The sequence below is a fragment of the Terrapene carolina genome, unplaced genomic scaffold, assembly GCF_002925995.2.
Source record: "Terrapene carolina triunguis isolate 2854851 unplaced genomic scaffold, T_m_triunguis-2.0 Scaffold136, whole genome shotgun sequence".
Taxonomy (NCBI): domain Eukaryota; kingdom Metazoa; phylum Chordata; order Testudines; family Emydidae; genus Terrapene; species Terrapene triunguis.
In genome coordinates this window covers 7,641,906-7,658,575 of record NW_020664487.1, presented here as the reverse complement: position 1 = coordinate 7,658,575, position 16,670 = coordinate 7,641,906, and the positions used below count along the sequence as shown (strand labels likewise).

General features: G+C 47.5%; 1 protein-coding gene across 1 annotated transcript in view; it reads right to left on the bottom strand.

The window, feature by feature from the left end:
- Nucleotides 1–11,787, bottom strand: part of TEX15 (testis expressed 15, meiosis and synapsis associated) — a 66,207-nt gene extending 54,420 nt beyond the window's left edge. The window contains exons 1-2 of the mRNA XM_024205147.1: nt 11,637–11,787; nt 7,668–7,833 (exon numbers count right to left, since the gene is read on the bottom strand). Of these exons, the coding sequence (XP_024060915.1) occupies nt 7,668–7,833; nt 11,637–11,781 (311 nt within the window). The 5' untranslated portion in view covers nt 11,782–11,787. The remainder of the gene's footprint in view (nt 1–7,667; nt 7,834–11,636) is intronic.
- Nucleotides 11,788–16,670: the final 4,883 nt, after the last annotated feature.

Below are 16,670 nucleotides of genomic sequence, written 5' to 3'. Positions count from 1 at the left end.
TGGGGACCACCAATAAACTATGAAATTCAACTTTCATCGCATTTTCAGGTCATATTGGGCCTCCCCTGGCTCTCCCTCCACAACCCAAACATTTCATGGGCAATGAGGAAGATATGGTTTAATTCTGGATTTTGCCAGCTGCAATGCCGAGGGAAGACCCAGCAGAGAGAAGCTCGAATCTGCACTGGGAAGGTGTCCTCCCTGCTCGGTACTACCTCGGCCTCCAAAGAGACTGGTTCATCAATCCCGCATAAGTACAAAGATCTTGCAGATGTGTTTGATAAAATGAAGGCTGATGTCTTATTCCCACACTGATCCTATGTTTGCCCTATAGACCTGCAGCCAGGGGGCAAAGATCCTCTTTGGATGCATTTATCCTTCATCAGAACCTGAGCTCAAGGCCCTACGGGATTACCTGGATGAAAATTTGGCTAAAAACTTTATTCAGCCATCCAAATCAACTTCTGGGGTCCCCATCCTGTTTGTTAAAAAGAAGGACAGGACGCTGTGCCTCTGTGTTGATTATCATCAGGAACAAATAACCTTTTCCACTGATCAACAAGCTCCTAGAACAGGTCAGCGGAGCAAACGTCTTCACCAAGCTCAACCTGCGCAGTGCATGCAGCTTGGTCCACATACAGGAGGGCAATGAGTGGAAGATAGCCTTCCACCCCAAGTATGGTCACTATGAGTACCTGGTTATGCCCTTTCGCCTTTCCAATACCCCAGCCACATTCCTGTGTTTTGTGAATGATATCTTCCAGGATATCTTAGACCAATTTGTTTTATCTACCTAAACAACATCCTCATCTTCTTGGAGAACCAGACTCTGTATGACCAGCCTGTCTGACAAGTGCTGGAACACCTCAGGAAAAATGGCCTATATGCAAATTTGAAAATGCAAATTTGACTACACCATCATCTATTTCCTAGGTTATATTATCTCACCAGACAGGATCAGCATGGATCCATAGAAAGTCACTGCCACTGTGGACTGGGCCCCGCCAAGGACCGTCCGTAACATCCAGTGCTTCCTGGGATTTCCAAATTTTGCCTGGGGTTCATCAAGGAATTCTCCTGAGTAGTGGCCCCAATTACCCCAACTCCACCGTAAGAATTATGTCTTTATCTGGACAACGGAGATCCACTAGGCTTTCAAGCAACTGAAAAAGACCTTCACCTCTGCACCTATATTGAGGCATCCGAATCCATCCAAGCTCTTCGTTGTCCGCAGATGTTTCCAATTATGCCATGGGGGCAGCACTATCACAACCGCAGGGGTCACCAACCACTCTCCATCCAGGCTCATTCTACTCCAGAAACCTAAGTCCTATGGAGTGGAGCTATTAAAGCTGTGACAAAGAGCTGCTGGCCATCAAGGCCGCCTCTGAGGAATGGCATTACCATTTGGAGGATGTGCGTTTTCCTGTTCAAGTATTCACTGACCACAAAAAAAAAATCTTAATGCGCCTGCGATCTATGAAGGCCCTCAACCCGCGCCAGATCTGATGGTCTGTGGTTTTGTTTTGTTTTTTTCACGCTTTGAGTTTACGCTGCATTATTGACCTGGAGGTCAGAATGGCAAACCCAACATACTCTCCTGCAAGGGGGAGTACCTTGATGGCAAAAAAGGACCATCAGAACCTTCCACCATGCTGAAGCCCCACCATTTCATCAACATATTAGTGAACAGGGATGTTAGCCCTTATAAAATTCTCCCTGCCAAGTGACCAATTGGTGGCTAAACAGACATCGCCCAATGCTGAGCCTGACCCAGGTTTCTCGGTCAAGAATGGGGTACTTCTGTTTCACAGGCATGTTAATGCCCCAAAGGCCCACCTTGTATTGCAATCCTCTGACTATGCCACAACTCACTTCTGGCCAACCATTTTGGACACTGGAAGACCATGACACTGATCATGTGCCATTTCTGGTGGTCCAGACTGCACGCCTCTGTGAGGTTATACACGCAAAGTAAGCTGCTGCATGAAGGTCCCCCATACTAAGGCCCTGGTCCCACCACCTACTCCTTCCTGACCCTGGGACTCTCTATCAATGGATTTTATTGTAGAATTCCCTAACTCTAAGAACCACATTGCCATATTAGTGGTCGTAGACTTCCTCTCCAAAATGTCCCACTTCGTGCCCTGTCACAAGATTCCCACTGCAGAGGTGACAGGCCGTCTTTTTTTTTTTACCATGTTTTCAAGCTTCCTGGGTTACCTCGTGTGACGGTGAGGGACTCACCCCTGCGGTGCCTCCTGCTGGTCATCTCAGGGAATTAGCGTTTCCAGCCTCCAGAGCGCCCTCTGCAGGCTGGTGTCCAGCTGCCGCTGGCACCCGTGTCCCTCCCAGGACCCAGTGCCCCTTGTCTTTGGGGTGCTGCCCCCTGGCAATACCCCTGCAGTCTCAGGGTCTCCCCACCCAGGGGAACCCCCAACCCTCTATCCCCACCTTGCCTCAGTTGTGGGCTACTGCCAGTCACCATCTAGCCCCCTTTCACTGGGGCCGACTGCAGTCTGTATAAGCCAGTCATCATAAGCAAGGGAGGGTTTGACCTGCTGCCTTTCCCTGCAACCCAGTACCTCCAGGGGCCTTGTACAAGGCCCTGCAGCTGGGGAGTTGCTGGCTCAGAGCTCCCCAGCTCCTCCGGCCTTTCCCCAGCCCTGCTTCACTCCAGTACCCTTTAGCACTCAGGCAGCTAGGTCCATCTCCCTCCTCAGCTAGAGGGAGACCATTTGCTCCTGGCCCACTGCCCTCTTATAAGGGCCGGCTGGGCCCTCATTAAGCCAGATACAGCTGTGGCTGCTTCCCAATCAGCCCAGCTTTCAGAGCTGCAGCCCTTTGCAGGGCTGCTGTTACCACTGCAGCCCTCCCCAGGGCTGCTTGTACCCTGCCAGGGCCGGAGCGGGGTGATCACCCCGCTACACCTCCTAATAGCACATGAGACTGCGGACCACAGTTCCTGCCAAAAGTGGGAGATGAACTCTTCTGCCTCTTAAATGTTGACCTATGTCTCTCCACTGCCTATCATCCCCAAATGGATGGGCAGTCGGAATGAGTAAATTAAGTTTTAGAGAAGTACCTGTGGTGTTTTATCAAATTCCACCAGGATGACTGGGTCCAACTTCTATCCTTTGCAGAGTTCACCTACAAAAACTCAGAGCCTAAGTCCACTCAGCGGAGCCCCTTTTTCTCCAACTACCATCTCCATTCCTGGTTCTACCCATCTCTCCCCTTAACTTCCCACATTCCTGCTGCCTCTGACCTGGTTGAACACCACCATCATGTTCAGGAGAAGCTAAGAGCCCAGCTGAACACTGCCAAGGCAGACTACAAGCAATTTGCTGACCACCACTGCCAGGCTAACCCTCCCATCGCCACTGGAGACAAAACACCTGGACACCTCCCTTCCCTCCTGCAAACTTGACTGTCGATACTTTGCTCCCTTCCTCGTCACCCAGAAAATTAACCCAGTCACTTTCCACCACTAGCTAACCCCCATGATGTGAGTACACCCTGTGTTCCATGTCTCCCTACTGAACCCCCCCCCAACTCTCTGCTGGGACAAAACCAGGCCCCTCCTCCTCCAGTAACTTCCACTTGTAACAAGCTGTCAGGGTCCCAGAAGCAGGCCAGGCTAGGGGTGTGGGTAAGGGGTAATGAGTGCATTGGATGGGGTGGCCATGGGTGATGATCTCTAACATCTGTCTGACATCATGTCAGACCATATCCAGCGGAACGGGGCAAAGTGGCTGCATCTGATGTGGCTCCTGATGCATCATCAAGTGACAAAGACAAGAGGTCCTTTGGTGGTGGTACAGGACATTGGTGTTGCTCTGCCCATGGCACTCCGGCAGAGGTGGTCTGGCCAGTGACACCAATAGTGAGAGTAACCTCTTTCCTTTCTCGAGTGTGGTGGAGACCTGCTTCTCGATGCAGGATGGAGGACACCAGTACAACCCAATAAGGCCAGGGTGGCATGTTGTAGGAATATAGCTGGCTCGTTTGATAGTGGTCAGTCCAGTGCCATTCCAGACAAGCCGGCAGTGGCAGAGCCCTGTAGGGCACATGGACAGGTCCCTCTATGTAGTTGACCACTGCCTAAAGAGAGAAGACATGAATTTATACCCCAGTGGCAGTGAGGTGGAAGACCTCATCTGGGGGCAGCACCAAGGGATTTAGTGCTCTTGGTCTCGGGGTCTGTACTAGAACCTGTAGGTGCTTCAGCGTTGATGATTGCCCTGGTTTTCCCAGAAGCACATCCTCCAAAGTAGGTGTCAATGTCAAGAGGTATGTCACTGGAGCTGGAGTCAGAGGAGTCTGTGTGCCATAGGCTGTTCCTTATCACCAGCCCTCAACATCATGCAGAGCTTGGTGGATTTCTCTCTAGAGGCTTTATGATGTCTGTGCTTATGGGAGGACACTGAGCTCCACCTCCGTACTCAGAGCAGCATTCTCAGTGCTGGACTTCAGTACCAGAGGTCTCAGTGCCAGCTTTGGTGCAGATGATGCTGGGGTTGGTTTTGGTGCTGAGGGTTCCAATGCCAGATCCTAGTTTCGGTACTGCCTTGTCTGCACTGGTTTTCAGTGTCTCTTGTTTGCTAGACAGGGAACTGGATGAGGCTGGCTTGTCCACGAGCAGGACTCCGGAGCTTGTGTCCTCAGGGTCTGTTGAGATCTTCATGGATAGCTCTAGGAGATGGAGCTTTAGACACGTGTGATGGGTATCTCACATACTTGTGGAGAATGACAGGCACACCGAAAAGGTGCTCAGTAGATGAGTCTCTCCTAAACAAAAGAGACACCCGCTGTTTCCATCTTTCAGGGAAATTAGTCCATCACATGTTGGACAAGGCTTGAAGCCGACAGGTTTAGAGCCTGTCAAGCTACGTAGCCATCTGTAGGTGTTTCTAACCATCAATACTCAGTCCAGATGGGTCAACAGAGTTCTAAAGGTTTGTAGGACATTTAGCCAATGCTAAGAAACAGCAGGTGGGACCTGCAGCAGGTTCCATTCGCTGCCAGAGGCAGAAAAGGGGAACTGAGAGAGGGTAACAGGTGTTCTGCCCTTGCACAGGAGCATGAAGTTGCATAAGGCACGCGTGCAGCCTTGACGGACACATTTAGTCTGACAAACTCCAGTCTTGCGCACGAGGTGAACATGCAGCTAGTGGCATCCACAATGGCACATGTTTGAAGAACCAGCAACCAGAATTGCTAAAGGGCCTGGTCTTTTCCAGATAAAAGCAGTGCACCTTCTTTACATCTAGGGTAGAGAGGCAAGTTGCCCCGGGAGGAAATGGGATCTGGAAAACAACATGGGCAGAGAAATGCATTGAGATAGGTGGAAATCTGAAAGCACCTTAGGCATGAAGCCTCGATGTGGCCTCGTGGTGACTTTGTCCTTGTGGAGCCACTGTAAGGTGGAGTACCCATCCAAGCACTGAGCTCACTATCCCTCCTAGCAGACGTAACAGCTGCCAGGAAGGATATTTTTGATCAATACCCGCTCAAGAAAGGCATGTCAGCGCAAGATTAAAGTCCCATTAAGACATGGGCTCCTTAATGGGGGTGGGGGTAGGGGACGAACACATTTACCAAACCCTTAAGGAACCAGCAGACTGTAGGGTGAGACAAGATGGGTTTGTCCTTAACTGAACTGTGATACTGCCTCTGGGTCTGCATCACTTACTGTGGGGAAGAATCAAATCAACAGACTCTCTGGATTCATTTTTGAAGGGGTCAAAGGTACCCAGAAGCAGATCAGAGAAGTCGGTACAGGCACAGAGTCAAGCAGCTGAAAACATGCAGTGAAGCAGGTCTCGCCCAGACATACAAGGCACTGGAATTGGGTGCTGGTGTCTGGTATAATCAGTGGGCAGGAGGCACATCTCCAAAGCCTTTAGGGGGCTTGGGACCAGACATGGTCCAGGTGGGGGGCCAAAGACTCCTGGTACAAGAGCAAGCTAGGCACAACACGTTCTGTGCTATGCCACACAAACTAACTACAAGAAAACTATGATGACGACAAGCTAGATGAAGGCAAGAGGTAGCTGAGACATGAAGGCAAGTTCCGCTCTCTGAAGCACTGGCACAGGTGCTCAGGCAGATGTAGGGGGCGCAAACCCTTAAAGTAGGACAATGACGTCCCTCTCATATGAGAGCCTCACACACACCCCAACACATGCAGCTTTTCAAAGCTCCGGGGACCCAGGCAGAGAGGCCTGTGAAGAACCACCAACTACTACCCCCAACATCCACAACTGCTAGCATGGGGAGAGGAGCCCGATAAAGGGGCACATGCAGAAGGGCAGAAGAGTGGCGGAGTTCCAGTTGCAGGGCATGGTGTGTGGCATAGGGTATTGCGGTAATGGTAAGGCACGTGCTTGGGGGTGGAGGAGGAGAAGGCACACACTGTTAGGTGGCCTAACTTTTCATTTCCTTGCTTTTATGGGTTTGCATCAGTTATGCTGTGTGTGTAATAAATAGCTTCACAAAGCTTTTTGTTCGTTAATATAATAAACTTTTCACCATCAGAATGGTGCCTTTCTAATGCTTCTGACTTGTAAGCACCCAACCACGATAGTGGATCTAGAACTGTTTAGCACGTACGTGTGTGTGATAGCAGTGCTGAAATGTATGAGCGTCATAAACCAAAGAAATGTCTCACCCCCTTCCAACTTGTGTTAATAAATAATAATATCCAAGGTAATCACAGATGTGCTGCAAAGCGGTTTTCCATCTCCAGTAATTCCCTAGGAGACCTGCCCTCCCACAGGGCTGATCTCATCCTCACCTCCAGCCAGTGAACGAGTGTCACATGTGGATAGACCAATTTACCTGATCAAGTAACAGGAAAAAACTGGAAGCTTCTGCTCAGTTATGGGTATGTGCTTTGCCCTATCATAGATGATATTTTGTAGATTTAATTCTATTTTATATGCTTTTAAATGTTTGGCATGAAACTACAAAAACCAAGGACATTATTAATGAATAGTCACATCGCATAACTTGCCTATGCTGTTCAAAGATTAAGGAGATGGGCTGCAGCGGAGGGAAAACTGTCACAGCCAGTTATGGCTCCCTGATCCTCTACCTGGCACAGGTTAATGAAGTCTGGGGGCTGCTCTTATTTGCAACTGTTGATGGATGGTGCCCAAGGGACTGTCTGCAGATAGCCAGGGGGCAGTGCACGTCGGTCGCACCATCTCTCCATTCCTTTGTACCAACATGCTCCCTGTGCCTGGAGCTGCCAGGAAGATTACAGTTCTAGGTCTGCCAGCAGCACCCGTAGGAATCATCAGGAGGGGGAGACAAGGCCAGACTCTGCAAAGGGAATGTCGCAGGACAGAGAACCTGGCTCACAGTCTCCTGAAGATCTTGTCAATAAAGAACATGTAGATAGATAAAGAAAGGAGGCAGGAAAAGCGGGGATGAGATTTAAAACAAAATAAAGGAATGGAAGTCGTATTACGCAGCAAGCAAATGCCCAGAAGGACCCTTTGTAAAGTGAGCCCCATGGTAGCGCTGGCATCCCTGACTTGCCATTGGAAGAAGCTGGTCTCGCAATGGAAAGAAATGATGAATGAATATTAAGAGCAAAGGGATATGTCATGAAAAGTCACCATGGTGAATTCACTGCTATTCGTTTTGCAATAACCTACCTCTTTGCAGCAAATTTTTTTTCCAGATCTTCATTGTGTACCAGTTTTATCTCACCAAACTGCCATGAAGACTGCAGGTCACATCCTGTGTTGAGACGAGACTGGCTCAGAGTATGGCTGATGCTGCTATACTCCCTCTGATTAGTGTAGCAGGGTGTTAAAGAAACTAGAAACACAACAAAGGAAATGGTGAATATATGATGGATTTTCCAATACCCTTTGCAGACAGACATAAGTAGATTTCATTGATAGCAAATTCACTACGGCCTGGTCTACACTAGGAAATTAGGTCAGTATAACTATGTCGCTCAGAGGTGTGAAAAATCCACACCCCTCACCAATGCAATTAAACGAACCTAACCACGGTATAGACAGCACTAGGTTGATGACAGAATTCTTCTGTCGACCTGGCTACTGCCTCCCAGTGAGATGGATTACCCCTTCCGTCGGCCCAGGGAGTGTCTTCACAGAAGCACTACAGCTGTAGTGGTTTATGTGTAGACAAGCCCTAAGTCTGTTAAATTAATTATGGCAAACATTAACCAAGGGCGAGGCAGCGTGGCACAGTGGATACGTTAAAACAATGTGCCTTTGCTGTCTGTTCTGAGACCATTTGTCATTACTTTGCCCAAGGATCTTGGCTCAGCGGCTGAGAAAGTTCTGTCTCATATGTCTCACATAACGGTACAGTTCATTGCTCTTAAGGAAGGTTTCTGTTGTAAGAGATGGTGCTCATAGAGAGGAAAGAGAATCTCTCAGGTAGCTAGGATCAATCCCATGGAAGGTTTAGAATATCAGCATTACGTGTATGGTCCATGTTCAACAGAAAGCCAGCACAGAGAGCAGAGCAATGGGCTGACACATCCATGGTGTCCTAGGTAGGCAGGGATCTGCATTCTGTACCAACAGGACCATGTTCAGGGTTGGCAGCTCCACTCTTAGGTGCAGTGAGTTGCAATAATCTGGCCGCACTGTGGGATGGCTGTGGCCAAGTCCACAGCTGCTAGGAAGGAGAGCAGCCCCTGGCCAGTCTTCCCAGGAAGAGGGTGATTTCAAAGGTATGGTAATTTGGGCACTCAGTAGGAGCGAGGATCTACCATGCCAAGCAGGACAAATTATAGTCGGCAACTGCAGATCTGACCCTTCTGAAGGGTGAAGCTGTGGGCCAGAGAAAGGGTCTGGGTGCCAAACGTTTGACACCCCAGTACAGGAGAATTCAATACTGGTTTGAGGGATTATAGAAAAATCAACTAGAGGGTACAAGTGAGGAGACTCTTGAGTAAATATATAAGCAAAGAACATACACAAAGTTTTCCTTTACACGACAGACTAGGGAGGCTTGGGGACTTGTTATTCCCACTTCTCCTTTCACCTTGAGTCTTCGGCTTTCTCCCTTCTCCTCCCTCCCAGTAATCAGGAGGAGGACTCCTTTCTCTTCCTCTCCCACAGTTCCTCAGAACTCTCCATATGAGGGAGACCTGGTGGCATCCACAGAGCCAAGTCTGCTTGCTCCCCACACTGCTTGGTAGAGTGAGTGAGGAGTCCACCTTGGATTGGAGCTCCACTGGATTGAACTAAATTCAGGCAAAGGAGGAGGACAACTGAATAATGCACAATGTGACAAATTGAACTATATGACTGGCAGGCCAACAAGAGCCTGACAGGAGGCTACACACAGCTCACTCACCATAGCCATCTTGAAATGTGTTAACTGCCATAACTAGCTAAAATTAAACCCTTCTACACAATACAAACAAACAACACAATACCAAATACACAAAGCCCCCACAAGAAATGGTTCTACACTCCTGGTCCAATGGCAGGCAGAGAAAATAACTGAGGGGTGTGTGGTCATGCCTTCGTCCATGGTCCATGACCCCGTGGGTACATTTCAGGCCAATGGTTCTAAGTCACCACTTTGTAGGACCTGACTTCAACAGAAAGCATCTCCTCTATTTCAGAAACTGAAAAACTCTCTCTTTAACTCCATGTATTGGTGCTCATATGTATCAGAACATATGACATTTGAGAAGGGTTTTCTGGATATGTTAGCAAAACTGAACAAAACTAAAAAAATATATTTTAAATTCAAGATATTCATTATAGTCTGTAACCATAAAATCATAGAAGATTAGGGTTGGAAGAGATCTCAGGGGGTAATCTAGTCCAACCCCCTGCTCAAAGCAGGAGCAACTAAATCATCCCAGCCAGGGCTTTGTCAAGCCGAGCCTTAAAAACCTCTAAGGATGGAGATTCCATCACCTCCCTAGGTAACTCATTCCAGTGCTTCACCACCCTCCTAGTGAAATAGTTTTTCCTAATATCTAACCTAGACCTCCCCCACTACAACTTGAGACCATTACTCCTTGTTCCGTCATCTGCTACCACTGAGAACAGCCTAGCTCCATCCTCTTTGGAACCCTCCTTCAGATAGTTGAAAGCAGCTATCAAATCCCACCTCCCTCTTCTCTTCTGCAGACTAAATTAGCCCAGTTCCCTCAGCCTCTCCTCATAAGCCCCCATATCTACAGAGCCAGTTATCTCATCATAGAAGGCAATCAAGTTGGTCAGGCATGACTTGCCCTTGGTGAATCCATGTTGACTGTTCCTGATCACCTTCTTCTCTACCAAGTGCTTCAAAATGGATTTCTTGAGGACGTGCTCCATGATTTTTCCGGGGCCTGAGGTAAGGCTGACCGGTCTGTAGTTCACCCGATTCTCTTCTTCCTTTTTTTAAAGATGGGCACTATATTTGCTTTTTTCCAATCATCCAGGACCTCCCCTGATTGCCACGAGTTTTCAAAGATAATGGCCAATGGCTTTGCAATCACATCAGCCAACTCCCTCAGCACCCTCAGATGCATTCCATCTGGCCCCATGGTCTTGTATATGTCCAGCTTTTCTAAATAGTCCTTAACCTGTTCTTTCACCACTGAAGGCTGCTCACCTCCTCCCCATATTGTGCTGCCCAGTGCAGCAATCTGGGAGCTGACCTTGTCTGTGAAGACTGAGGAAAAATAGCATTGAGTACTTCAGCTTTTTCCATATTATATGTCACTAGGTTGCCTCCCCCATTCAGTCAGGGTCTCACACTTTCCCTGATGTTTTTCTCCTTGCTAACATACTGTAGAAACCCTTCTTGTTACCCTTCACATCCCTTGCTAGCTGCAACTCCAATTGTGCTTTGGCCTTCCTGATTATACCCCTGCATGCTCGAGCAATATTTTTATACTCCTCCCTAGTCATCTTTACATGTTTCCACTTCTTGTAAGCTTCCTTTTTGTGTTTAAGCTCACCAAAGATTTCACTGTTAAGCCAAGCTGGTCACCTGCCATATTCGCTATTCTTTCTGTACATTGGGATGGTTTGTTCCTGCGCCCTCAATAAGGCTTCTTTAAAATACAGCCAGCTCTCCTGGACTCCTTTCCCCCTTATATTAGCCTCCCAGGGGATCCTGCCCAGCAGTTCCTTGAGGGAGTCAAAGTCTGTTTTTCTGAAGTCCAGGGTCAATATTTTGCTGCTCTCCTTTCTTCTTTTTGTCAGGATCCTGAACTCGACCATCTCATGGTCACTGCTGCCCAGGTTGCCACCCACTTCCCCTACCAATGCTTCCTGGTTTGTGAGCAGCAGGTCAAGAGGAGCACGGCCCCTAGTTGGTTCCCCCAGCAGTTGCACCAGGAAGCTGGCCCCAACACTCTCCAAAAATTTCCTGGATTGTCTGTGCACCGCTGTATTGCCCAGCAGATGTCAGGGTGATGGAAGTAACACGCAGGTTTTTCTGAGCTTTAATCAACTCGGTTCACAATATCTGGTAGGTGCTAAATATGAAACAAGTCAGTTGATTTCAAGGCTTGAGGTTTTACCATTTATTGATTGAGCTTTGGAATAACACACATCACTTACACACGGTTATGCACAATTTTCACTTGACAAAAATGCTCCGTTTTGATTTTTATCAGTTTACCGTACCTTTATCAGCAGTCCTCTTTATTTTAGGGATGGTAAATTTTTTCAAAGGGTTTGCTTCTGCACCAACAGCTGTCACGTATGGTGGCTTCTCATTTGATCTTATTTTTTTCTGCACTTTAACTCTATTAGTTTCTTCCATTTCCATCCTGACGCCAGCCTAAAACAGGAATGAAAGCCATAAGTAACCACCTAAGAAACAGTTCATTGGTATTTCTGCTTTTCTGCTCAACTCTATCCATGTTGCCGTCTCATCCTCCCAGCTGCACTGTGTGCTCAGAGAGGCATCAAACTGCACCTGCTTAGCAGCCAACTAGGGTATCACTTCCTATCCAGAAGTCCCTAACTTTACTAAGTTCCTCCGACGATACATCTTCATGCTCTGTGGGAAATAGAGGACCAAGAACTGTACAAGTTTAATTCATCTCCACGTCGCTGTTCCCCGCCCCATTTGTCTGTCCTGACATCCTGTTACATCCTGCCTGTCATGTTGTAAATTATAACATCTCTGGGGCAAGAACTCTCTTCTTTCTTACATGTTTGTACAGCACCTAGCACACTGAGACCCTGATTCTCTAAAGGAATGCCTAGGTACTATCACACTACAATTAATAAATTATCAATAGCCAACTGATAGCCAACCTCCTCCTCTGAGAAAATTCTGAAAGCCATTCTGTTTAGAAACTTTTCTGCTAGCGTATCATACAGCACTTTATTTCTACATTTTTAAAGTATGATTACATACACTGTACAAAGAATCTTTGTCACTTAGCATTTTTCCTGTCTCTGCTGCTGTTGAAGTAAGAATTCCCTAGGACATTATTCCCCAAAAAGGAGTTATGTTTATCTTATCACACCTCTTTGTTTCTCTCTTGCTGGAAAAATATGTCTGGGTGACTGTACTTCTGTAATGTCTAAGAGTTTTGCTAGTGCAGGCTTAATAGCCATTTCATCACCAGAAAGTCTTTGAAGGAACAAAACAAAACACATAAGCTCCTTGGAAGAGCAGATTCGAAGAAGAAAGGAAGTGACAGTGTTAGGAAAGATTTAAGAATTCTTTATCCTAAAGATTTATTTGCTGATGTTATATTTTGAGGTTAGTAGTTTTACCTCTTTACCTTTTTCTCATCATATAAATCTGAACATGTTTCCACACACTCCTTTTTGCCTTTTGGTCTCATTTTTGGAGACCTGTATTTTTGGTGTCAGCCATTTTGATTTTTTTTAAATTTTCATTTAAGTTTATCGTTATTGGGTGTATTAGAAATAACTGAATAAATATAGCTTTCACACCTTTTAATTTTTAGAGGAAAATGTCCATTTTACCCATTTATTGTACAAAGTCTGAATGACAGAAGATTAAAGGAGATGTGTTAAAATGCATTTTTAGAGAAAAATAATTTTAACAGTAGATTTCTAAATAAAGTCACTACATTCACAAAATCTTAGTAATGACCAAATACAGTGTTAATACATACATATGTGATAACAGGCATTTTTAGAGAAAAATATTTTATATGCAGTTAGTCCATTTTAAATAAAGCCTTAAGGTCGAAGGAGTAAAGGATAAGCATTTAATACATAGATAGAATCTTGCATTCTTATAAAAAATATGATTTCAGGCATTTACTGTATTTTTAAAGTCATTACATAATTTACAAAATCTTAGTAATAGCAGAATAAAGAAGTGTTAATACATATAAGAGCAGGTTAGACAAACACCTGTCAGGGATGGTCTAGATAACACTTAGTCCTGTCGGGGGTGGGGTTCTGCTTCTCCTGAATGACTCTCCTTAGTTTGTTCTCAATCAGGGCAGTTCCTGGACCCTCACCTCCAAATAAGTCTATCAACCCTACAATTTTATGGCTTGCAGTCAGCTTTAGTCTCCTGGCTGTTTTCTTGGAGGCAGCCCATAGGCGCCGACTTCTGCTGGCGCCGGAGAGTGCTCGACCCTCCTCTGCCCCCGGCCCCGCCCCAACTCCACTATGCCCCGCTCCCTCCCGCCCCGCCTCCATTCCAACCCCTTTCCCAAAGTCCCCGCCCCAACTCCGCCCCCTCCCTGCCCCTAGTCCAACCCCTTCCTCAAATCCCCCCCTGGCCCCGCCTTTTCCCCGCCTCCTTCCCTGAGCACGCCGTGTTCCCGCTCCTCCCCCCTCCCTGCCTCCCAGAGCTTGTTATGCAGCAAAACAGATGTTTTGCGGCGGCAAGCACTCGGAGGAGAAGGGGGATGCGGCGCACTCAGAGGAGGAGGTGGAGGTGAGGTGGGACAGGGAGGCAGAGTGGGGAGGGGAGCTTGGCTGCCGGTGGGTGCAGAGCACCCACCAATTTTTCCCGTGGGTGCTCCAGCCCTGGAGCACCCATGGAGTCGGCGCCTATGGGGCAGCCTGGTGCAGGGCTGTCACCCCTTTGCTAGCCCAGGCTTTTCTGCCTCCCCTTCCTTCTCTATATTCTTCCTTTTATAGCAGACCTTGCTTTCTCTAGTGCAGGCCTGCACAACTCGTAAAGCTGCGAGGGCCATATTACTCCAAAGAAAACAGCTGAGGGCCAACCCCCCCCCGCCCGAAACACAACACACACACCCCCAGCGCTGCCCGCCCCATGGAAACAAACCCTCCTTCCCCAGGGCCACCCCACCAAAACAGCGGTACTGAATCTTTGTAATATGTTACAGCGGGCTCCTAAGGTAGTATAATTAAGGTAAAAGAAAAATGTCTTTTTGCTAGAAGTAGAATAAGATCTTCCCCCCAAACTTTGTAATCAATTGCCCTGTTGAACGAATGAGGTGTGAATGAGGAAGGCATGGAAGGCAGCACCTCCAGACAGCTGCAACCCTTGGAGAGGGGATGGGAGCCAGACCAGATCAGTAGACCAGGTCAGCCACCAACTCACCGCTCGCCTCCTCAGCCCCCCCCCCCCCCCCCACCGCCGGCTCACCTGCACCCCCGCCACTGCCTGCCCACTTGCCTCCTCAGCCCCCCTTCCTCACCCGCCGCTTGCCTACTCACCCCCCGCGGGCCACACAGTGAGCCCACGCGTGCCGCATGCGGCCCCTGGGCCACATGTTGTGCAGGCCTGCTCTAGTGGTTGCAGCTGTGAGTGCAGGCTTCCATGATTGGCAGCTCTGGCAGCTGAATGGGGGTGTGATCAAGCTACTTGCTTATAAAGAGGAGAGGCTCTTCTCCCTCAGCTGTCTGTGTTCCGTATGGGGTTGTAGACCCCATTACGTATTCTTCCCTACAAGGCTGAGGCATGGCCTTGGCTGGCGTAGGCTACTTCCTGGTCAGAAAATCAGAGTTGGGAAGCAAATTTCCTGCCTGTTGCTGTATCCAAAAGGTGACAAGTTCCGTGGTACGGTTGTGGCAACAGGTACCATCTCATGGTCCTCAGGTTTGTCTCTTTCATCACATTGGAGCATGATCAGTAACTAGCGTGAACTCACTTCCTAGGAGGTAGTATCAAAGACTCTATTTCCCGTTTGGCAGCCAAGCACTCTTTTTCTATCACTGAGTATATTTTTCATGGGGGAAGAGTTTCAAGCTGATACAAGCTATCGGGTGTTCTTCTCCATTTATCTTTGGAGAAAAGACCACCCCCCTAGTCCTACCGCCTGTGTGTTTGTTTGTAGTACAAATTCCTTTTTGAAGTTCAGGCTAGGCAGCACTAGGTATCTGCAGAGTATGGTCTTGAGTTTTTGAAAGGTACTTTCGCAGGTTCCACAGCACCCGTGTTGGGGTGGCCTCCCTAGTTAAGTCAATAGCGGGAATGCTATGGTGGCAAAATGGGGTATGAACCGGCAGTAGTAGCCAGCTAAGCCTAGGAAAACATGCACTTGCCTTTTGGTCATGGGTGCCCAGTATACCTGTAAGGCATGAACATTATCCACCAAGGGGCAGATTTGTCCTCCACTGACTCTGTCCCCGAGGTAATGGGCGTCTTCCTTTCCTATTGCACATTTAGTGGGGTTTGCCGTTAACCCGGCTTCTCTCAGTAATTGGAAAATGGTAGCTACTTTGTCCAGTCCTTGCTATCGATCGGGGTGGCCAAACTTACTGACCCTCGAAGCGCATAAGACAATCTTCAGAAGCTCGAGAGCTGGGGCACGCCTGCTGGGGCTTAGGACTTCTGGCCCATGGGAGGCACCTGTCGGGGTTTCAGCCCCACTCCTGCTTCAGCCCCGAGCCCAGCAGGGGCACCCCATATGGCTGAAGCCCCGAGTCCCCCCTCCCCGCTGCGCCGAAGCCCCTACTTCACCACCCTGCTGCAAGGCAGAAGTCCCGAGCTCCCCTCCATCCAAGTTTGATTTTGTCTTAACCAAAGAGGAATAGGTCTATTGAAATAAAAATGACATTACAGAGTTTAAGAGATATAGTATGCCAACCTTTAAAAAAATATGGGTCGCTTGTTCTGAAGTTTTGCCTAAATGAATTAGACAATATGAAAATAAAAAATAAACAAAAAAACCACAACAAACAAAAACTTCTCTAAAGGCAGTTTAGAAAGATAGGACATATGCCTCTTAATAGGTTCATCACTTGTAAATTGTAAAGAAATCTTTAGATTCTGGGGTACAGTATAAAAACCCTCATGTTTGGTACCATTGTGTTAATAAGGTCTGTGAAATCAACTGATCTGAAAGTGTTTCTCCAGCTCCTTTCTAGTGGCAGGACCATATAGAAGATAACAACCTCCTACTGCTACCAGTTACTCTATTAGCTCAAGTAGTAGAGGACTGTGCTATGGGTCTAACAATCCCACCCTGCTGATGACCCACCACATGGGGGGGTCAATATGGTTCCATCAGATGAAATTTTTGTTTTTCCAATTTTTAAGGGTTGTTTTTTTTTAAATACAGGAAATTACATCCAAAAACAAAACAAAAAAAACCTCTACATTAAAAGGACATTAAAGGTGCATAGTTAACACTTATAAAATTAAGCAAAAACAACAAGGACTCCTTATGGCACCTTAGAGACTAACAAATTTATTTGGGCATAAGCTTTCGTGGGCTAAAACCCACTTAATCAGATGCATAAAGA